Source organism: Podarcis pityusensis, assembly GCF_964106645.2.
Source record: "Podarcis pityusensis genome assembly, chromosome: 11".
Lineage (NCBI taxonomy): Eukaryota > Metazoa > Chordata > Lepidosauria > Squamata > Lacertidae > Podarcis > Podarcis pityusensis.
Window position 1 is genome coordinate 46,598,020 of NC_138036.1, and position 20,572 is coordinate 46,618,591.

Below are 20,572 nucleotides of genomic sequence, written 5' to 3' on the forward strand. Positions count from 1 at the left end.
CCAGGACTCTGAGGGCAATGGTAGGATCTGCAGAAGCTGGTTGGTTTGCCAGACACATTCTAGTCCCTTCACATTTTCTGTCAGGCCACCAGACACCCAAGTCATTGCATGTAAGGTTATGTATTGCACAAAAAGGCCAGCTGTTCAGCTGCCACAGCATCGCTGACGTGCCTGAGCACATAATGATTCAGGAGGCACATACATGCGCAGTTAACAGTAGGTAAGCCCTCTTGCATGGAAAAGGCAGAGTCTTTGGCTCCTTTCCCTTCTGCTATTTCCTGCAGTTTGGTGAGCACAAATAGGTCTTGCAGTTACAAAATGATACAATTGTATTCATACAGTTTTCACTGTATTCATGCTGTTAACCCAGAAGTGGCTTCAGCTAACACCCCACCAAAGCCAGTGAAATGCTCTTTGAGCCAGTCTTTGGCATCTAAATGCAATGTCAGATCTAATAGCTCTGTCAGGCTGTGGGAAATCCCAGAAATTTAGTAAATTGCACTTCCAGAGAACTCTGTCTCCATCTTGTCTGGATTGGGCATCACTTTATTACCTTTACTCTCTCTCATTGCTGATCCAAACACGTGTTTAGAAGATGAGTAAAAAGGAAAAAGTAGATATTGGAAGCATATTGGTTGAAATAAGCTTGCTGGAGACATTGGACAGCAGCTGATTTTTCCACATTATACTGATTTGGACTAATGTGCCAAATCAGTATAAGATAACATGTCTATATGTTCTTACGCCACAGGGTGTGTCCTCTTTCTTGCATTCATGGCCAGCAGTTAGTTGACCTTTGGTTAAATGGGTTCCTAAAAATATACTATGTCTCCACACATAGTCCTGGAAAGAATAAATTAAATATTGGATAGGAAGTTAAAAATATATGTTTGAGTACGTAATGATCTGCTGTGATTCTCTAAATTGTGGGCCTTGCTTGTGCCTGGTTGTTGTTGTTTTTTATTATAGCTTGTGAACTTTTCATCTATATCAGCTAACGTATCCATGGAAGTAGGTGGGTTTGCCGTCAGTTTGCCAGATCTGTGACAGGCAAGAATTAAACTTGTGCAGCTATTACTGCTAGAGACAATGTATTAACAGCTGCAGACATGTCAAAATCCAAGGCACAGTCCCTTGTTGGGGAGCAATGTTGTAGTGACAAGTCAGATGTACAAGTCTGAGCACCTGATTCCTTAGGAGAACATTGGAAATCTGGTGGGAACAGGTTGGATGGGCAGGTACAGGATAGAAGGTGGGCCTTGTTTGGCCCTCAAGTTTTGGTAGAGAAACATTTATATAGGGCGGCCAAAAACAACTGGTGGGAACCCTACGTTTAGTTTGAGTACTTGTTATTTATAAACTCCATTTTCATATCCGTACTTAAAAGAGTGGCCTAGTGAGTTCCGATTAAAATGTTTTTATTTTTTACATCATAGTTTATTTTAAGTTGTGTGTGTTGAGCCTTTTTCCTTATAAACACTATCAGGGATAATATTTATGGACAATCATTTGCTATTACAGGCATCATTTATTTAAATTTTGACTCTGCAGAAGTGTTTTTGCAAGCCAGTGCTTCCTGTTTGCACGGTAGTAAGATGGAACCGTAGCATGACATGGTCACTCTGGCCAAATTTCTAATTCCTGACCCAATTGGTTTCAAATATGCAAACACGTCTACCTTGCAATAAACTGTTTTTAAAGGGTTTTAGTTTTAGTATCATTTTACATCAATATTTGTTCCACATGGGGTGCATTTTCCCAGAGGGAGGCTGCCTTTTTGGAGACTGTCACAAGGAAAAGGAAAACAAGCCTTTTCAAATTCTCTTGACTCCTTTTCCCCCCAACCTTAAATAAGAGGTCAGGCTGATGGTTTGGAATTGGCTGTTACACTTATACTTCCCACTACTAAACAAATAGGAAGTGTCTACAGAGTCGGAATTTGAATAATAAACTACCCCTCCCATAGCAAGTAACATTAATAAATATTTTCTCAGGTCTTAGGGGAGGAAATAGTGACATTTTACTTATTTGTTTTTTATTAAATTTCTAGCCTGCGCTTCCAAGGACCGCAAGCAATGCAATTTACAATTTAAGGCAATGCAATTTAAAATAAAAAAACATTTAGAACATCTAAAAACATTTTAGAGCAAGCAGGTATCTTCATGGTTGCTAATTTCAAGGTTGCCATGGTCAGTAGTATCCCATCCAACACCTGGCTAGAAATAGATGTTTTTTATTTTCTCCTGAAAGTCAGCAATGAAGGAGGCAGAAACAGCTCACCAGGGAGGGCATTCCACAAATGGAAGCAATCCCTAACCCAGTCCCTGGTCAATGCCAACTGGGCAGCAGCTACAGGTAGCCCTACCAACTGGGCCTCCTATACCCGGAGGTCTCAGGGCGGTTCACAGAAAAAATCAGAATATAAAACCACAAAATATATAATAAACAACAACCCAGTAACCCCCCAACACACACAAAACCACATTTTAAAAGGGCATAAGATGTCATTCAAAGTAAGCCAAGGCCCAGTTAAAAAGGAACCCTTTTGCCTGGCACCTAAAGGTGTATAATGAAGGCGCCAGGTGAACCTCCCTGGGGAGAGCATTTCACAGACGGGGAGCCACTGCAGAGAAGGCCTGTTCTCGTGTTGCCACGCTCTGGACCTCTTGCTTGCATTTATAGCTGATAGTCAGTCTGGGAAACTTTGCTGTACTACTAGCTCTCCACCCCTCACACCATTGTAGCGTAAATCCCTCTCTTCTGTCCTTGTTAGCAAATAACCCAATAACTCTACAGTGGTACCTTGGGTTACAGACACTTCAGGTTACAGACTCCACTAACCCAGAAATGGTACCTTGGGTTAAGAACTTTGCTTCAAGATGAGAAAATTGTGCTGCAGCGGCACGGTGGCAGCAGGAGGCCCCATTAGCTAAAGTGGTCCTTCAGGTTAAGAACAGTTTCAGGTTAAGAACGGACCTCCAGAACGAATTAAGTTCTTAACCCGAGGTAGGAAAGGTAAAGGGACCATTACATCCAGTCGTGGCCAACTATGGGGTTGCAGCGCTCATCTCACTTTATTGGTCGAGGGAGCCGGTGTACAGCTTCCGTGTCATGTGGCCAGCATGATTAAGCTGCTTCTGGCGAACCAGAGCAGCGCACGGAAACGCCGTTTACCTTCCCACCGGAGCAGTACCTGTTTATCTACTTGCACATTGATGTGCTTTCGAACTGCTAGGTTGGCAGGAACAGGGACCAAGCAACAGGAGCTCACCCCGGCGCGGGGATTCAAACCGCCGACCTTCTGATCGGCAAGTCCTAGGCTCCGTGGAGCCCTGTATTAAAAAACCCACAGAGCCCTGTATTAAAAAAAGAAGGTGTCATTTTCAAAGTGGCATTTTTACTTCATTGGATATTTCATTGTGGTCATATGATAAATAGGAAGTCGGTTGACATATTTGACTATCAGTTAACTGATGTACCAGTTTTCTGAAAGCCGCTTGCTTCTGCCCACAGAGGCCTTCCCTATCTTCCTGGGGAAAGGGAGAGAGGGGGTCAAATGGGCTCCTTGTTCTGCTTCTTCCTGCAGAATTCGCACCAGCAGCTCTCCAGGCAAGTAAATAGAAATACTGTAAGCTGAAAGGGCTACTTTAAAATGTGTTTCAGGTTCCTTTCTAGTGTTGAGTCTGTGAGGTAGGCTTCAAAAAACACCATCATATCCAAATCAGCTTTGATCATGGTGGAATTAAATTAGATACACACACGCATTCGCACATTGCCACATAGCAGCTTTTCACTGAGTTGGATCCAAACTTACATTTTTGTGAATGGAAGAGCTTCCATCTGTGTACTTTTGATCCAGCAGAGGTCTCCTATTAATGGAAGGGGAGGGAGAGGCAGTATTTACCAATCCTCCCTACCTCAAGAGTGTGAGGCACTATAGGAGAAATTGGCATGTCACCTCCGTTCATCCATCAGTGAGAACAAAGTCTAGATCTGGTGGTGTTCTCTGGTTAGAATTTAGTGTTCTTATACAGTTGTACCTTGAAAGCCAAACACAATCCGTTCCAGAAGTCCATTTGACTTCCAAAACATTCAGTAACCAAGGCTCAGCTTCTGATTGGCTGCAGGAGCTTCCTGCAGCCAATTGGAAATTGCGCCGGATGTTCGGCTTCCAAAAAAGTTCAAAAACTGGAACACTCACTTCCGGCTTTCGATTGTTCGGGAGCCGAAATGTTAAGCAACTAAGCCATTCAAGATCCAAGGTACGACTACCACATTTCAGGTTCTCAAAGCAATTGACATGACCTCAACTATGGCACCATTGTAAGAGAGGCTAGTGTTGCTATTTTGGTTATTAAACATACTTTAAATAACTTGGGTAGGCTAGCATTCTATTTTTAACTTTGGGGTGTGGTGATTTCTGTCTTATTTATATGGGTTGCTTTTTTTAAGGCGTTAACCTTGTCTTTGTGCTTCATTTTGGTTTTTTTACCTATTTATTGCATGCTGACCTCATGTTGTAGGACATCATGGAAGTGCTGTAGGAATTTATAGGGTTGCCTAGAAATGTTTGATCTAAGATAAAATTTGGGTCTTCTTGACTGTCAATGCCCATTTAGCCCATTCACTGCACCAGAAAACAGTCTATTTCTCTGTGAAATGGAATTTGAAAGAGTGTTTTACCGAAGAATGAGTCAGGTTTGCATTAACATCATCTTAAATTAAAACATTCATGTGGTTAACTGAAGGAAGTCTTGTTCTGTAGAAGGCTTAGAAGAAAGTACAGGTGTTTTGTGGTAGTGTGAGTACATAAATGAACATGTAACACAAATAAGCTGTCTTCACCTATAGCCAAGCCTAGGTCTAAGAAAATTAAACATGACTGCATAGGAATGTCCTGGCTATTTCATGGCTTGTTTCTTTTCAGAACTCAGACATGTTTTGAGACTTGGTTTGTTCCTCAACTGGCTGGCTGTTTTTGGAAGCAGTTTTGACTTTTAACAGAAAAACTGAATTCAGTCTTTTGTTAAGCAAGGGAGCTAACTATGCTCAAAGCTGTTTGTAAACTTTTGAGTGTTTATTCAAAATATGCTATTGATGGTTGTTGTTTTTTACAACGCATTTTCTTTCCCCCCCCCCCAAAAAAAAACAGGTTGTGAAGATGAGAAAAGAAGTGAGGAAGGTCAGAGTGCTGACAATTCGCAAACTAACTAGACATATTGCAAAACTGAAGGCAAAAAAGTAAGCTTAACAATTATTCTTTTTATGGTTTTCTGCAGTCCCAGGGCAACTGGTAGTAGGAGCTAAGGGCTCTTTCTAGCAAGAAAGTGGGAAGCAAGCCTCCTCCTTAACCAGGGGCATAGTGTGGGGAGGGCCAGGGCTGCCGTGGCCCTGGGCACAGATTTTTGAAGGGGCACAACGAGGGGGCGCAGCCAGGGGTCCTCATCAAGTTCGGAGCAGTGAGAAGGCAAGCCAAGCTGCACCTGGTCCAGGCCTTGCGGGCTGGGGCAGCAGTGCCTCCTCCTCCTCCTCGTGGCTGGTGAAGGGCCACCCATGTGTGCCCTGAGCCGGCCGAGAGGGAGGAAGGGGGAGAGCACCACCACCAAGGAGAGAGCCATCTCCACCTTTGCCAACAGGGCACCTCAGCCCTCAGGTCTATCCTCAAATGGCAGCTTTGAACCTCTTTCTTCCTCCCCTCCCCTTGCTTCACCTCACTTGCTGCCGACTCAGACCGCCGTGGCTCAGTTGGTGGTGAGGGCTTGGGCTGGCATGGCTGCCCCTCTCTCCCTCACACACACACACCCCGGGTGCCAGCAGCCCATGCTACACCACTGTCCTGTAGCCAAGCTAAGTCAGACCTTGGATTAGCTGCCATTCTGCACTCAAATGATGTGCAAACCATTCCACTATGCTCCCAGTGCAACTTTTGCATTTCCTAACCGTGGATAAGAGATTGCAAAAAAGAAAGGGGGGGGGGGGAGAACTGCACTAGGCCTTGGTAACTATTACCATGAATTATTTTACAGTGAATAATAACGGAACATAACATATGTAGTATTGCAATATTATTTAAATACCTTCCTCTTTCAGGGGCACGGAAGATGCAGTATTGAAAAACCATAAACGTGCAGAGAGGTTACTGGAAGAAATTCATGCCATGAAGGTAACGCTATGCAGATGCCTTTGAATATCTAGTCTACAAACTGCTTAAATTACAAACATCTGTACAGGTCTTTTTAAAAAAAAAAAAAAATCCACTTCAAATAAATTTGTTTCAGATTTTGTATGGACTAGTTTTGGCTGTAAATAGAACATATGGGAGAGCAACAGACCACAAACGTGGTGGGAGACTATTTTTAAATTTATATTTTACTTTTTATTGGTGTAACTGTCAAGGTGCTAGACTAATTTGACTTGTACGTGTTGCCAAGCTAAACTAGCGTTTGTTTCCAACAGACCAGTGTGCCTCAATTTTTAATTCCTGAACTGAATGATGACTGTTAAGTGCCTCTGCTGCTCAGAAATGCGATGGACATTTTGGTGGTTGACATCATAGTTTCTAGTCTTCCCACTTGCCAGCTCCTTACATTTTTCTGCAATGCTGTCACTGCTCTAATGTGCAAAGCAGTAACTGACAAAATGGATTGAAACCAAAGTATTTTTTCTCTTCTGAAGCCAGGGTATTCATTAGCATTTGCAAGGCTCTTTTACTTCTCTTACACTGACATGCTGAGCCAGTAAATGTCTGGCAGGCTCTTGAATAACAGATCTTTTTTGTAGCAATGAATAGCTTAATTACAGTCTCTTTTCTTCGTACAATATTTATAATTTTAAACGTCAAAGTGCAAGACTGGTCTTTCCAATTAGCCGTAAGATTAAGCTGCAGGAATGCTGTTTTGCCCTGCTAATGAATGCATAGTTTACTGTTCTAAACAGGTGAGCTATAGTAATTTTACACAATATGCTGGTTCTTGGAAGTATTTAAGAACTCATTATTAATGAAAAGTAGATTAAACAGCTTCCACTTTGGTGCCTGTAGAATTGCCTTAAAATGTATACAACAGTTTTCAAAGCACATAGCAAATGCACTGGTCTTTGTGATCGCCAAAGAAGAAGAAGATAACTTTAAAAGAGGGGAAATAAGGAAATGTTATTTTAAGTCTCTCTGAGACAGGCTACAGCCAAAAAAACAAAATAATAGCAGAACTGGGTTGGATCCAGAATTTTGCTTAGCAGAGTTTCACTGGCACTGGAAGGAAGAAGTGATTTTAGTTTATTTGTCCTTTTCTCCGACAACCCCTACACCTCCTGAAAACTGCTCCATAGGGTTGGAGACCTGCAGGAGCTCTAGAGACAGCATGGCAAAAGGGGAAGTCAGTGGAAATCCTTTTCCATTCCTCTGGACAGAACCAGAACCCAATGCCTTCTATGAATGAACTCTTCCATTGAAGAAATAGCCATTCTGGATCCAGCCCTTTGTCTTTTAGCTATCTTGCCCTTTCTTCATTCCATCAAAAATGAAGGCTTTTAGTATCTGTGGAATTGCAGGGCACAGCTATGTTTTTGGACAAGCAAACGGACTTGCATTACAGAAACTTGATGGTGTGATTCAGATATCCAGTTCCCTGCAGAAACCAGAAATACTGATTACCTGTACCATTAATACAGTGGTACCGCGGGTTAAGTACTTAATTCGTTCTGGAGGTCCGTTCTTAACCTGAAACTGTTCTTAACCTGAAGCACCACTTTAGCTAATAGGGCCTCCTGCTGCTGCCGCGCCACTGGAGCACAATTTCTGTTCTCATCCTGAAGCAAAGTTCTTAACCTGAAGCACTATTTCTGGGTTAGCGGAGTCTGTAATCTGAAGCGTGTGTAACCTGAAGCGTATGTAACCCGAGGTACCACTGAATTGGAATTTCGGCATGTTGCTGTCCTTGAAATGGGTCAAGCCTTTGAAACTTTGAAGCACTCCTAAAGTGAACCGTTGCAAGCTTGCATTTGGAGCACTTGCAGAATTCTTAGAGGACACACACAAAGCAGCCCTTGCCAAGATTGTCAACCTCCTTTCCCTGCTCCAAGGTCTGGAAACTTTCCTTGGCGAAAGGAGGGAAAGTGGCTGAGGCATTGAGTGCGCCTTGGGCTCCTCAGGTTGTCTTCTCCTGCTGTTGATGGGACTGAGACTACCAGACCCAAAGTGCCCTAAAAGGCTTCTTTGTTTGTGGAAATTATGTGTAAAGTTTGTTTCCTACCAGTATTCTTGGACTTGGAGTCCAGTATCATCTCTGGCAGGAAAACACTCTCTGCCGTGGCCTGTGAAGCATCCAGTTCTGCTGTCGTCTTCTTGTGCCTTCTTGTGCCTATAGTGCATTTCAGAGTTTGGGGGCAGTTCACGGGATTGAAGGGATTGCTTGCTTCGATCCTGGTTGCAAACATTCAAGCAGAGGCTCTCACATTTTACAATGAACTTTGCCCGAAAGCTTCTATAACTCCTACTGTCAAGCTCAGGCATAGGCAAACTCGGGCCCTCCAGATGTTTGGGACTACAGTTCCCATCATCCTTGACCACTAGTCCTGTTAGCTAGGGATGATGGGAATTGTAGTCCCAAACATCTGGAGGGCCCGAGTTTGCCTATGCCTGGTCAAGCTTTTCTCTAGGTGTTTCTCTAGATGCTTGTACCTCTTTCATATGTAAACATGAAGTTTCTTTGCGAAACAGATTTCGAAATGGATTCAGGGGCAAAAACAGCTTCAGCTTGGAAAAAAAACCATTTCTATTTTGCAACGTAACTTGCATTATATAAAATTTGAAATACAGACCGCTGTTTGTCGAGCACTCTTAATCTCATGTCATGTTGGGCTGTGAGTTTACCTGTTTTTTTTATTTTAATGTAAAATACTTTTGGGGGTTAAAACATTCTGCTAGGTGCTAACAGTTATATATGAAGAATTGTTCAGTAGTCACTGTGTATGGTACCCGATAAGATTTAGGCACTTGCGCTTGAAAAATGAATACCAGCCAGAGGATGGTATGTATTTGATGGAACTTGAGAAGTCCTGTCACTAACTGTTAAAAAGATTAAAGTTTTTCTCTATGGCAGGTTTGTTCTTATGACATCAGTGTGGTCTGGTCCAAGGGGCTTTCCCCCTTGATATTTGCACTTTATATTTATTAAAAGAGGACTAATAGGCATATGTAGTAATCAGATGATTCAGAAATCCCAAACATTCCAAACTCAAAAGCTAGAAATATCCTCTTTGCAGGCAAACAACATTGGTTAAAAATTCTAGCTACGTGGATGAAAAAACTGGGTTAATTGTTTGCAGGAGTTCTTGAAGCTATTGGAACAGAAAACTGTTTTTAGATTCTTCAGGCTTCATTTTGCCAGAACTGTATAAAACATTTATTTTAAAATACAGGAAAGAGACAAAGAACGCTATGAACCTTGCTAGTTCTTCCTCTGTACGTGATTTATTTTATGGATGTCCAAACTGGACATATAAGATGTATTTGTAGAAAAAGAGGGTGGATTACAATAATACTATTATTTGGCCTTCATTGATTCAATTTATCCTATTTCACAAAATATTTATATCACATGACATGTTACTAGTTTTTATGTAAACCCATGTCACTGTTCTGAAATGAGCATTCTGGGCCAGTGTAACAGAGCTGAGGTGATGCCCAGCTAATCCCTACTCACGGTAGAACCATTGAAATCAGTGGACTTATGTTACTTAAGTTCATTGATTTCCATGGATCTGCTGATATTGTGTATTAGTTGAATGTTGCCTATGATCCGCAAACCCTAATTAAGAAATTGGGAACTTGCCATAAGATTCCATGGTCCTGGCAAGGAACAAATTCCCTCTTCCTGCCTTAACAGCAGTTAAGGCGCACATCAGTATCAACACAGCTGACCATTAAAGCTAAAGAAATTTCAGGAATAATCTGCCTCCTATGGTTCAAAGTTAGGTATGAATTTGTCTGCAAATACAGTGGTACCTTGGTTCTCAAACGCCTTGATACTCAAACAACTTGGAACCCAAACACTGCAAACCCGGAAGTAAGTGTTCCAGTTTATGAACTTTTTTCCGGAAGCTGAACGTGCTCTGTTTTGATTAATCTTCCGTTTTGAGTGACACATCTGTCGGTTTTGAGTGACACACTTCCATTTTGAGTGTTACGCTGAGGTCTATCTGGTTTTGCTATTTATTTTGCATTTTTGTTTTTGCTGCTTTTTTGTGACTGTGTGGAACCCAGTTCAGCTACTGATTGATTGTGTGGCTGCAGTACATTGTTCATTGCTTTCATTTTATGCATCGGTGGTCTCATTAGATAGTAAAATTCATGTTAAATTGCTGTTTTAGGGGTTGTTTCTAAAAGTCTGGAATGGATTAATCCATTTTGCATTACTTTCTATGGGAAAGCGCTCCTTGGTTTTGGAATGGACTTCCAGAACAGATTAAGTTTGAGAACCAAGATACCACTGTATGGACCTTATAGATATAAACAGTTTTCTAGATAAATTTGTATATTTGTTTGTGTATTAGCAATAGTTCTTTGGAATTGTTTGAGTGTATTTCTTCAAAGTGTGGTGGCAAATGACAGCGCATTGATCAAGTTGCCATGTTCATTAGCTACACCTTGGATAATAGTTTTCCTTTCGCCACAGAGGAAGTGGGGAAATCCTTCAACAGGAAGGAAATGGGACTGAGCTGTTATGGCCAGCTCTGAACAGCAGGGTAAAGGTAAAGGACCCTGACAGTTAAGTTTAGTCACAAACGACTCTGGGTTGCGGCACTCATCTCGCTTTCAGGCCAAGGGAGCCGACGTTTGTCCGCTCCGCAGACAGTATTTCCAGGTCACATGGCCAGCATGACTAAGCCACTTCTGGTGCAACGGAACACTGAAACCAGAGCAGCGCATGGAAACGCTGTTTACCTTTCCGCCTATTTATCTACGTGCAATTTTTGGTGTGCTTTCGAACTGCTAGGTTGGCAGGAGCTGAGTCAGTTCGTTATCATTAATTTCTGAAATAATCGCCACGCATCATTTAACAAAACTGGATATATCTTCTCGCATACTCTTTCATCCATAAGGGAATCTTCCATAAGGGAATCAAGTGTTTAGGAATCAGCTGCCACACAGGTGTAGTAAGTTAAGTTGAAATGCTATCAGTCAGAGTGCTATTTGAGGATGTCAAGTACAAACTCTTAAGAATAATACGATGACTGTTTGGGGATAGTACCTGAAGAAAAATACCCAAAGAGGCAAGGCCAACCTTGGCATTTAATCGAGGTGTGATCACTCCTTGTTCTGTTCGTTGTCTCCACTCTCATCGATTTACTGCCTCCAGGACTGCCTTCCCCCACTAGCAACCTGTTAATCTTAAAAAGGAGGCATTGTACGTATTCAGGAAACAAAGTACTGCCTTGCTTTCACAATACAGTGGTACCTTAGTTCTTGAACTTAATCCATTCCAGGAGCCCATTTGACTCCCGAAACGGTTTCAAAAACCAAGGCATGGCTTCCTTCACTCAATCGGAAGCCGTATCGGACATTCGGCTTTCGAAAAATGTTCACATACCAGAACACTCACTTCTGGGTTTGCGCGTTGGGGAGCCAATTTTGTTGGGGAGCCAAGCTGTATAGTTTCCTTGCAACTCCCTTGCCTGCTTTAGAATGGCTGCAGTTCTACATGTATGCATGTTCACTTTTTGTGCCTATAATGTGATACATGCAAGACAAAGAAAGATATGGAAGAGAGTTGCATTTTTAAAAAATGTTTCTGGAATGAGTTGCAAGCTTGGGGGGTGTATTTGCGTGCTTCTCTCCTCCCAGCGAGATGCATACGTTCCTGGCATGAAGGCGCTTCCTTCTGTGTGTGAAGTTGCCACAAGTTGCCTTTTTTCTATATGTGAGCTGCTGTAGCAGGATGGCAAATTATAAGCAGATTAGAATGGCTATGGCAGCTTGAACTTTTGCTTTGTGCAAGGAAGAGTATTAATATCACACAAGAGAAGAACAAATGGCTTCAAGATGAAATTTTTATGCACCGCATTGTCTCTTCTGAAGTCAGTTCAGGGAGCAGGGTCATAAATAATGTTTGTTTTTCTTAATTATTGAATAATGACAGCCAATACAATCCAAAACAGCTTAATGGCTTGCCTTGTGACCAAAATGGAATTTTAAAAATCTGCTCTGTGTTCTGACTGCTTTTCTCTTCTCTCTGCTTGAATCTCAAACATTTTAAAAGTTATTGCAGTTGTTTTTCAATGCCTGTGCCATGTTGGTAAATATGATTGCAAGAAAATGGCTTCATTTATTGTGTGTGTGTGTGTGTGTGTGTGTGTGTACTTCTTGAACTTCAATTCTAAATTTGCTAACAAATGGAGTTTAGAGTTTTCCTGAAGAATTTATAAAGCAAAAAAGGAGACAGAACTATGTACTTCCTGTGAATTTACAGCTGGCTTTTCAAGCGAAGGATTTTTTCTACTTTACTTTTACAAAGTGGCATGAATATTTCATGGAATGTACTTGTAAGAGCAGTGGCTAGCTAAATTACAGTTATACCTATGCCAGTGAAATACCATAACATCTAAATTTTAGGACTTCCAACTGTAATACCATTTTCTGCCAGAAAGGGTTTTAGTGGACTCTTCAAGTTCTAGGTCATAATGAGTATGGATTGGCTTTACCTGCAGCCAATTGGAAGCCGCAGATGTCCTGTTGGACATTCGGGTTCCAAAGAACGTTCGCAAACCAGAACACTCACTTCCAGGTTTGCAGCATTTGGGGGCCAAAATGTCTGAGTACCAAGGCGTTCAGGATCCAAGGTACAACTGTATTTGAAAATTAAAGAGAAAACTGCTTATGATGATAGTTACTACCTAAGTACATGCCCACATATCAAAACTAGGAAAGCCTATTCTTGCTTTAATCCTGATATTGTTTATAATTGAAATTTGATGTTGACTTTGGGGAAGGTGATGTGGAACACAATTCAAGTAAAAATTAGAGGATACTATCCCAAGCGAATGCTGACATACACAACTGAAGAATTGCTAAGGAAATGGAATGTTCAAACATTGCAATTTTGGTTTTTGTGATGGCCCCACTGAATGATGCTATGACCCAGCTTTTTCCTTTTGTCCAACTTGGTTTTTGTAGCATCGATAACCAAAATACTTTCTGCAGTAGCTTGCAAAGAGCAGTTTGGAGAGCGACTGCTTTTTAAATCACCACAAAATTACAGTCTTGCAAACGAATGTTTTCATCCTAGAGGAAAGACGGTTAATTATATTTCCTATATGTGACTACTGACTTGAATGGGAACCATGGGGCTGAAACCGTTCCTCTAGTTACACTGTCCAAAATGCTCATATCATAGTTTCCAGTTTAAACTTTAAGCTGAAGTCATTGCTTCCATTTTGTCTTGGAAGCCTTTTAAAATCATGAAAATAAGTTTAGGAACATGTCACTGCATTTGAAAAGTTAACTGTGCCAACACTTTTGTACTTATCTGAATCATATCTCACTGATTTCGTTGGTGCTTTTCCCAAATTCAACAACTACATCAATGACATTTTATTACAGTCATAGACCAGCATAAGGAAAGAGAGGTACAATCATTTAAAATCATATAAAATCTAAAAAACAAAACAACACTGAAAGGAGTTAAAACAGAATATATATATATAAGTCCAAAAGAAGCTGAGAAAAGTCTAAAGGAAGGGTTAGGACATCAGACAAGAGTCAAAGAGTGCAAAAGGCTAGTATATATAAGACCACAGATATCAGTCTACAGAGCACTCCAAGTAAGTATTCATAGAATTACAGTCTTAAATCTATATGTGAGCCAGTAGAGTTTAGTTTAAAAGGAAGCATTATCCAAAGGGGTTATTTTAGGGATTCTAAGGGCATATGCATGCCCAAGGCCTTTTTAAAAATAAATGAATGTGGTTTTTTGTATAATTTTAACAACATACCTTTGTTGTTGTTAACAACTGCATTTAACAACTGCATTAGTTGTTGGTTTTGAAGAAAGACTAGTTCAACTCTGAAGGTTGCAGGTAAGTAAGACTCACTGAAATGAATGAACCAAAGATAGTCATTAATTTCAGTGGGGCTACTCTGAGTAACATTGAATACAACCTCCAGTTTTTTTTAAAGGAATTATGTTTATTTGGATTCTTGTCATTATTTGGAATGGTATTGTGGCTGAATTTGAGTGAGTGGGGATTCTTAGCAGCAGGAGATAAATTTGTGTCGATTTAGTACATTGAAATAATGCCATTGTTATTGGTAAAAATACCAGTGCATGAGTTTACTTCAAGATTGAATTTCGTCTTAAATTTTATGTACTTGTAGACTATTTTATATTTTATGAAACTTTGATAAATAACAGCTCTGGTCAACAGAGCAGAGTGTTTTAGCAGCCTGCCTACATCTGTCTACTTTGTGTGTAAATATATTTGTGGGTTTCTTTTCTTTACACCTGTAGACTAAGATTTCCCTGGGCCATAGGGTTGCATTCCTTACCACAGGAGTTGGAAAACTCAGCCCGGCAGCCCTAACTAGGCTCATCATAGGCCCCATTTGGTCTGCGAGGTAGTTTTCCCCAAACCTCTCCCCCCTGCCCTTTACTTAATGTCCTTTGTGATATCATCTGCGGGACAGGTAGTGACACAACTGCCAAGGAGCAGTCAGTAGCCTTAAGGTGCCCTTCACAAGGCTGCCAATCAGCCTGTCAAGAACTCTGTAGCATAGCTAGCCCCTGCCAAAAGTGAGGCTTGAAGTCATTGCCAGTCAGCTGTAAGGTACTGAATTTAACCTGGCTAGGATGGTTGTACCGTGGAGTTCCCGATGGAGAACTCAATATTCCAGCTGCCCCTGTTGAAAACACGGCTTGAGGTCCTCTGCCATCAGCTGATCGGCACTGACTTCAACCCCTAGGGGTTGGTTCTGTGCTCCTTGAATTCCAGCCACAAAGGAAAGATTGTGATGTCGGGGGATGGGCAAGTGGGCATCCCTTTGGGCATGGGAACCCTGGATCTAGCCCACCAGCTAGAAAAGGCCCCGCCATGCCTTATGCATTTTGTCACTACTTGTCTAAGCTGGTCATTCTCATTTTACAGAGAAGCTTGGAAATGTAACCAGAGAGATTGTGACTTGGTTCAGCTGGCTCTGTTGGGAGTTGTGATTTTAGGCCAGGTCCACTGCACAACTTTATCAGTTACACGCTATTTCTGTGCCATCACACAAGATGCACGCTCAATGCTTCTTTGTTAGCATTAAATATGAACTTGGAGATACAGTCGTACCTTAGAAGTCGAATGGAATCCGTTCCGGAAGTTTGCAATGGACGTTTGGGTTCCAAAGAACGTTCGCAAGCCAGAAGAATCACTTCCAGGTTTGCGGCGTTCAGGACCCAAAACATTTGACTCACAAGTTGTTTGAGATCCAAGGTACAACTGTAGTGGGTATCAAGTTCAAATTAACTGATGATTCTTCCTTTAGGTTAGGTGGAGGTGGTGTTGGAACTCCTTGTGGGTGAAGTTTATTGTAAAGCTAGTAAGTGGGTGAGTGTGTTTTCCCTCCAAAGGCATGAGGATGTTTTTCCCCAGTTGGCACCAAAACTTCAAATGACATTTCCATCTGCAAAACCTGATGTGAATTTGACCACAGTAGCTATCAGATGGCTGGAACTTTCATCACCTGGCTATGACCAAAAGGGGAAAAAATCCCCTTGCTATTTTAAATTTGCAATTCCAGATGTGATGTGTTACTTGCATTTCTTACCAACAACCAGACAATAAACAACAAGTTTTAAAATAGAATACTGGAATGAAAGTCACAAACTGAATTAGCCTAAGCCAGTCTCCATATTGTAGCATATTGTGGAAGAATTAAGAACATTTTAAATGATGCTTGGTGAACTGCATGTTCAATCCACTGCTCAATCCATTACTTGAATTGTGTCTTGTATGGAGTTGCCAAGATACAGAAGTACATCAGGGTACCATAGGAGACAACTCCCAGGGGCTGTGGGGGCTTTGACCCCCACAATTAAATATTTGGGGGGCGGACGCCCACAGAGTTGATGGGCATTCCCATTCAAATGGTGTGTGTGCACTGTATCATGTGATCAATTATGCAGGGTGGGGCTTACCTGCCCCCCCCTATATTTTATTCAGGTTGGCACCCCTGCATTGTAGAGAACATCACTAAAGAATGTAATGCCTTATGTCAGTTAGAAATCATTTACATTTCCAGGGTGACCCGAAGTGGAAGCTGTGTGCATTGTTTTTTCTAAATCTAGATGATTCAAATGCAGATTCTAATTTTGAATTTCATATCCAGTGGTACCTTGGTTCTCGAATGTAATTTGTTCCAGAAGTCCATTTGACTTCTGAAATGTTTGCAAACCAAGGCGCTGCTTCTGATTGGTGCCAGCACCCAGGAAACAATAGCCAACAGATCGGATGTTCAGCTGCCGAAAAACATTCGGAAACCGGAACTTTTACTTCCGGGTTTTTGGTGTGTGGGAGCCAAAATGTTCAAGCACCAAGGCGTTCAAGAACCAAGGTTCCACTGTATTTTCTAAATAAGCATGCATACTACCTGATAAACCAGCTGCTGTTACTCTGTATTGTAACTCTACCTCATAACTGTACATTGTATCTCTACCTAGTGTAGCCATTTACACATCACCACCAAAAAAAGGGGGAATTGCAACAAAATAAGGCTATTGTTGCCAACATGCTACGAAAGAAAACTGTACAGGAGGTGGAGAACTGTAAATGCCGAGTGGTTGAAATTTGGGGATATTGTTTACTGCACTATGCAGCTGGCGTTATCCTAGAAGGGCTGTGTTATAGGTCAACTTGTGTGCATGTGGTGGATTTGTTTTATTTTATTAACATACAAAATCAAGCATAAAACAAAACCATCACAGAAAACAGATATGAAATATCAAAGCAGAAACAAGAAGGAGGCCAGAGACATCAGTAATGCCTTCCAGATTTTTTGTATAATAGGAATTACAACGAGTCTATATAGTAAAAAAAATTCAAACACTATTAACATAGATATCTCTTATTTTTCAAGCGGGATGAGCTGAATTTCCAGTTAGATTTTAATCTAAATTAGATTTTAATCCTGTTTTGCCAAAAAGGGGAAATGAAAGCCTTTAGCTAACTCTATTTCTCTCTCTTTTTCCCCCCACAGGAGATAAAGCTTGACCACGTTACCAAATTAGCACTCGAAAGAGAAATTAATTTTGAGATTGTTTGCAAAAAGGTAGGATTCTTTGTACATTTGTGTTAAGTCATCATGTAAACATGCTTGCGGGAAGGAACCCATTTTCGACCTGAGCAAATATATTTAGAGTAGTACCTCGTGTTACATACTTAATCCATTCTGGAGGTCCATTCATAACCGGAAACCGCTTGTAACATGCGGCGCGCTTTCGCTAATGACGCCTCCCGCTGCTGCCGGGCCTCCAGAGCGCGACTTCCACTCGCATCCCGGGGCAAAGTTCGCAACAAGGGGCATCTACTTCCAGGTTAGCGGAGCGCATAACCCGAAGCTTTGGTACGGGGGACGGTACGTAACACAAGGTATCACTGTACAGCCATCCCAAAGGTTTGTCACAGGGTTTCATGTTATGTTGGTGCTGATGGCATATGTCATTGTAGATCCTTCAGAACACTTTTCTAACATTCTGACTTTTCAACAACAAAGGTATGTGCAGATGCCTGCTTTGGTCATGATGGATGCCTTGATGAGATTTCTGCTCTCAGTTGCAAATTTCTCTGTCCTTCGTTTTTTTCTGTGCACTGCAAGTTTAGAAGAAAAAAAACTCAATACATATCTCATAGAGATACTTTACAGGTGTCTATTTAGATTGTCAGCACTTTTACTTTTGAGGTGAGAGGTGGGGATAGAGCTGGGGATGTTTTTGTAAGCACCTCACAGCTGATCTGCATTGTCCTATTTTATTTGTAAACTAGCATTATCTCTACAGATGCCAAAATAAATTGTATTTCAAATCTCATCTCTGGTTCAGTTGATTACATAGGTTTTAGGTGCAATTGTCTATCCAAGAAAGAGGGCAAAAGTTGCTGGCTGGCATTTTGAGATACATTTTGCAGATTTTACATTGGGAGACATTCAACCCTGTCAGACACTTTGCACAATGGACTTCTGTTCAGACAATTGGGGTTCTCTCTTCTCCCTGAAGCCCTTCATATGTCCCCAAAATCTGCTGCAGAGGCTTGGGGAAAATTCCGCCTGGGTCAGAGGAATGTGCCACAAGCGTAGGCACCGGCAGATATTCCTGTCGACCTCCCTGCGTCTCCCAACCTCTGCTGATAAGCAGGCGAGGTCCGGCGATTCTTCTCAGATGTATGAGAGGAACACACCGTTCTTCCTCTCTCCCCTTTGGTGTCCCCAGGGAGGGGAAAGAAGCAGACAGAAAACTATTTACATCATTTATTTCTGCCTCTTACATCAGTACAGAGAATCATGTCTGCACTCAACAACAGCAAGGAGAAACTCCTCCCACGTACATCCAGTACGGGTCATATGACACACACACACACTGAGCTAACATCCGGTGCTCAGTACAGAATGGACTGCCCCTTTGTTCCCATGGCAACAGTCACAAACATCCTGTCTGGCTTTCCAGCCACAAGCAGCTGGCTGAGCTGCTAGAGCCTTTGCTTGCTGCAGCATTGGTGCTTTATGGTAACATACTCCCCCTAAAGTATCAATGTGTGCTGCGAGCAAAGCGTCATCCAGAGAAGAAAACAAACAGTTGTTATATTTATAACATTCCCCTGTTGTTTCAGTTCCACCCTTGGAACTACCCGCCACTGGTTTAACCAATGTACCTCTCTGGTTGTGTGACTTCGCATTACCTGGGTTAACAACTCTCTGTTGTGCCTTTGTCTCTGACTCAGACACAGCTTCAATCTGTCCTTGGTCGTTTACAACAGCAACATATGCAAGGTTAGCAAACTCCTTTGAATACCTCTTGGGTGGTACACCCTTCGTTGCTCTCTCAGACCTGCGTATGAGGTTCTGATCCTCTGTGCTCACTGGTTCAACCTTTGGACTCTGTCGAGAACCAGTAGCAATCAGTGGTTCTTCCTTCACCTGTGAAGGTCTATCCATTGTGTGAGATTTCCTCTCAATGACTGTTACAACTGAACTCTCTGAGCTCTCACTGTCATCATCAGTACTACTGAACTCAATAAGATCAAACTCATCATCATCATCATCATCAGAATCGTTTCCTGTGGGAAATGTCTGTTCTATCCGCTCTTGCTTTGGAGCACTCTCTAGGAACTTTGTGAGAATCACCTGACCAGATTCAGACAAAATTACTCTGTAGAGACCCTTTTCATAACCTACGAAAATGCCTCTGGCATTCTTTACTCCACCTGGAGCTTCTGTTCTCACATGAGACCCGAAAACCTTAAAATAGGCAACAGAAGGTTTTCTATTGAACAGCTTCTCAAAAGGAGAACATCCCAACTCTGTTGAGACCTTTCTCAACCACACATGAAGATAGGACGCTAGCGATTCGGCCCAATATTCATGTGGCAAATGTGAACTCAGCAATTGCGCATTCATTCCCTTTTGCAATTCCTTGTTCACTTTTACACAGACCCCCCTGTTCCACGCTTCTTGCGAAACTGCCACTTTGTGGTCTATCCCTTTTCCATCCAGGAACTTCTGAAACTTCTGTAACAGAAAAATTTGCTTCTCATCTGTGAAAAGACAATCAATGTTAGCATCATGCATACTTTTAACCTTGTCACAAAACTCCTGAAACTTTTCTAAAGTTTCTTGTGGTTTCTCCATCATATAAACCCAAGAATAATTAGTGAAACAATCCACACACAAAAGGTAACATCGTGCACCGCCTCTAGATGGTTCTAGAGGACCAATCACATCAGCATACACCCGCTGAAATGCTCTGTCGACCTTCTTCGTCTTAGTCACCTTCCTGGTGCTCACACTGGTCTTGGTCACCCCTGCAAGAGAGATTTCGTTAGAAACAGAAGAATTACATTTCATGTAATCACTTTGATCGAAAGTCAACAAATACAGTCCATCTTTCTCTTTGGCAGTAAGAAACAGTTCTCCATCTTTGTAGATCTTGCAGCTTTTAGCATCATAGGACAGTTTCAGTCCTTTCTTTGCAATCTGCGACACGCTCAGCAGATTAAATCTCAGTTCTGGAACCAGGTAAACATCATTTATAGTCAAGTTCAGACTCTCAAGATACACAGTCCCAATTCCAGTCGCTTCCAACTCCTGACCGTTGGCCTGTTTCACAGTGAAGCTTTGCTTCTTCAACGTCGAAAACAGTCCTCTGTGCGGGCACATGTGAACCGTTGCGCCCGTGTCAATTATGAACGAGTTCCCAATATCTGGCGTGGTTCCTTTCGCCATCATAGCCTTTGCAGGTTTCACCTGGCACTTGGTACGGCTTTTGCCTGACGCCTGAGGCTTCGTAGAGCTGCTCTTTGCTCCTCTTGACTGGCGCGGCTTCTTACA

The 20,572-nt window shown here is 41.9% G+C and overlaps 1 protein-coding gene and 1 long non-coding RNA gene across 3 annotated transcripts in view; one reads left to right on the forward strand and one right to left on the reverse strand.

The window, feature by feature from the left end:
* Positions 1–20,572, forward strand: part of SRFBP1 (serum response factor binding protein 1) — a 48,146-nt gene that overhangs the window by 14,955 nt on the left and 12,619 nt on the right. For both annotated transcript variants that reach the window (XM_080972943.1, XM_080972944.1), the window contains exons 2-4: positions 5,153–5,241; positions 6,091–6,163; positions 17,231–17,302. In XM_080972943.1, coding sequence (XP_080829069.1) covers positions 5,153–5,241; positions 6,091–6,163; positions 17,231–17,302 — 234 coding nt within the window. The remainder of the gene's footprint in view (positions 1–5,152; positions 5,242–6,090; positions 6,164–17,230; positions 17,303–20,572) is intronic.
* LOC308458587 lies at positions 6,243–11,384 on the reverse strand. The gene is made up of 2 exons (XR_013977586.1): positions 11,283–11,384; positions 6,243–8,419 (listed from the first exon to the last, which is right to left on the reverse strand). It is a non-coding gene; the product is annotated as an uncharacterized lncRNA (long non-coding RNA).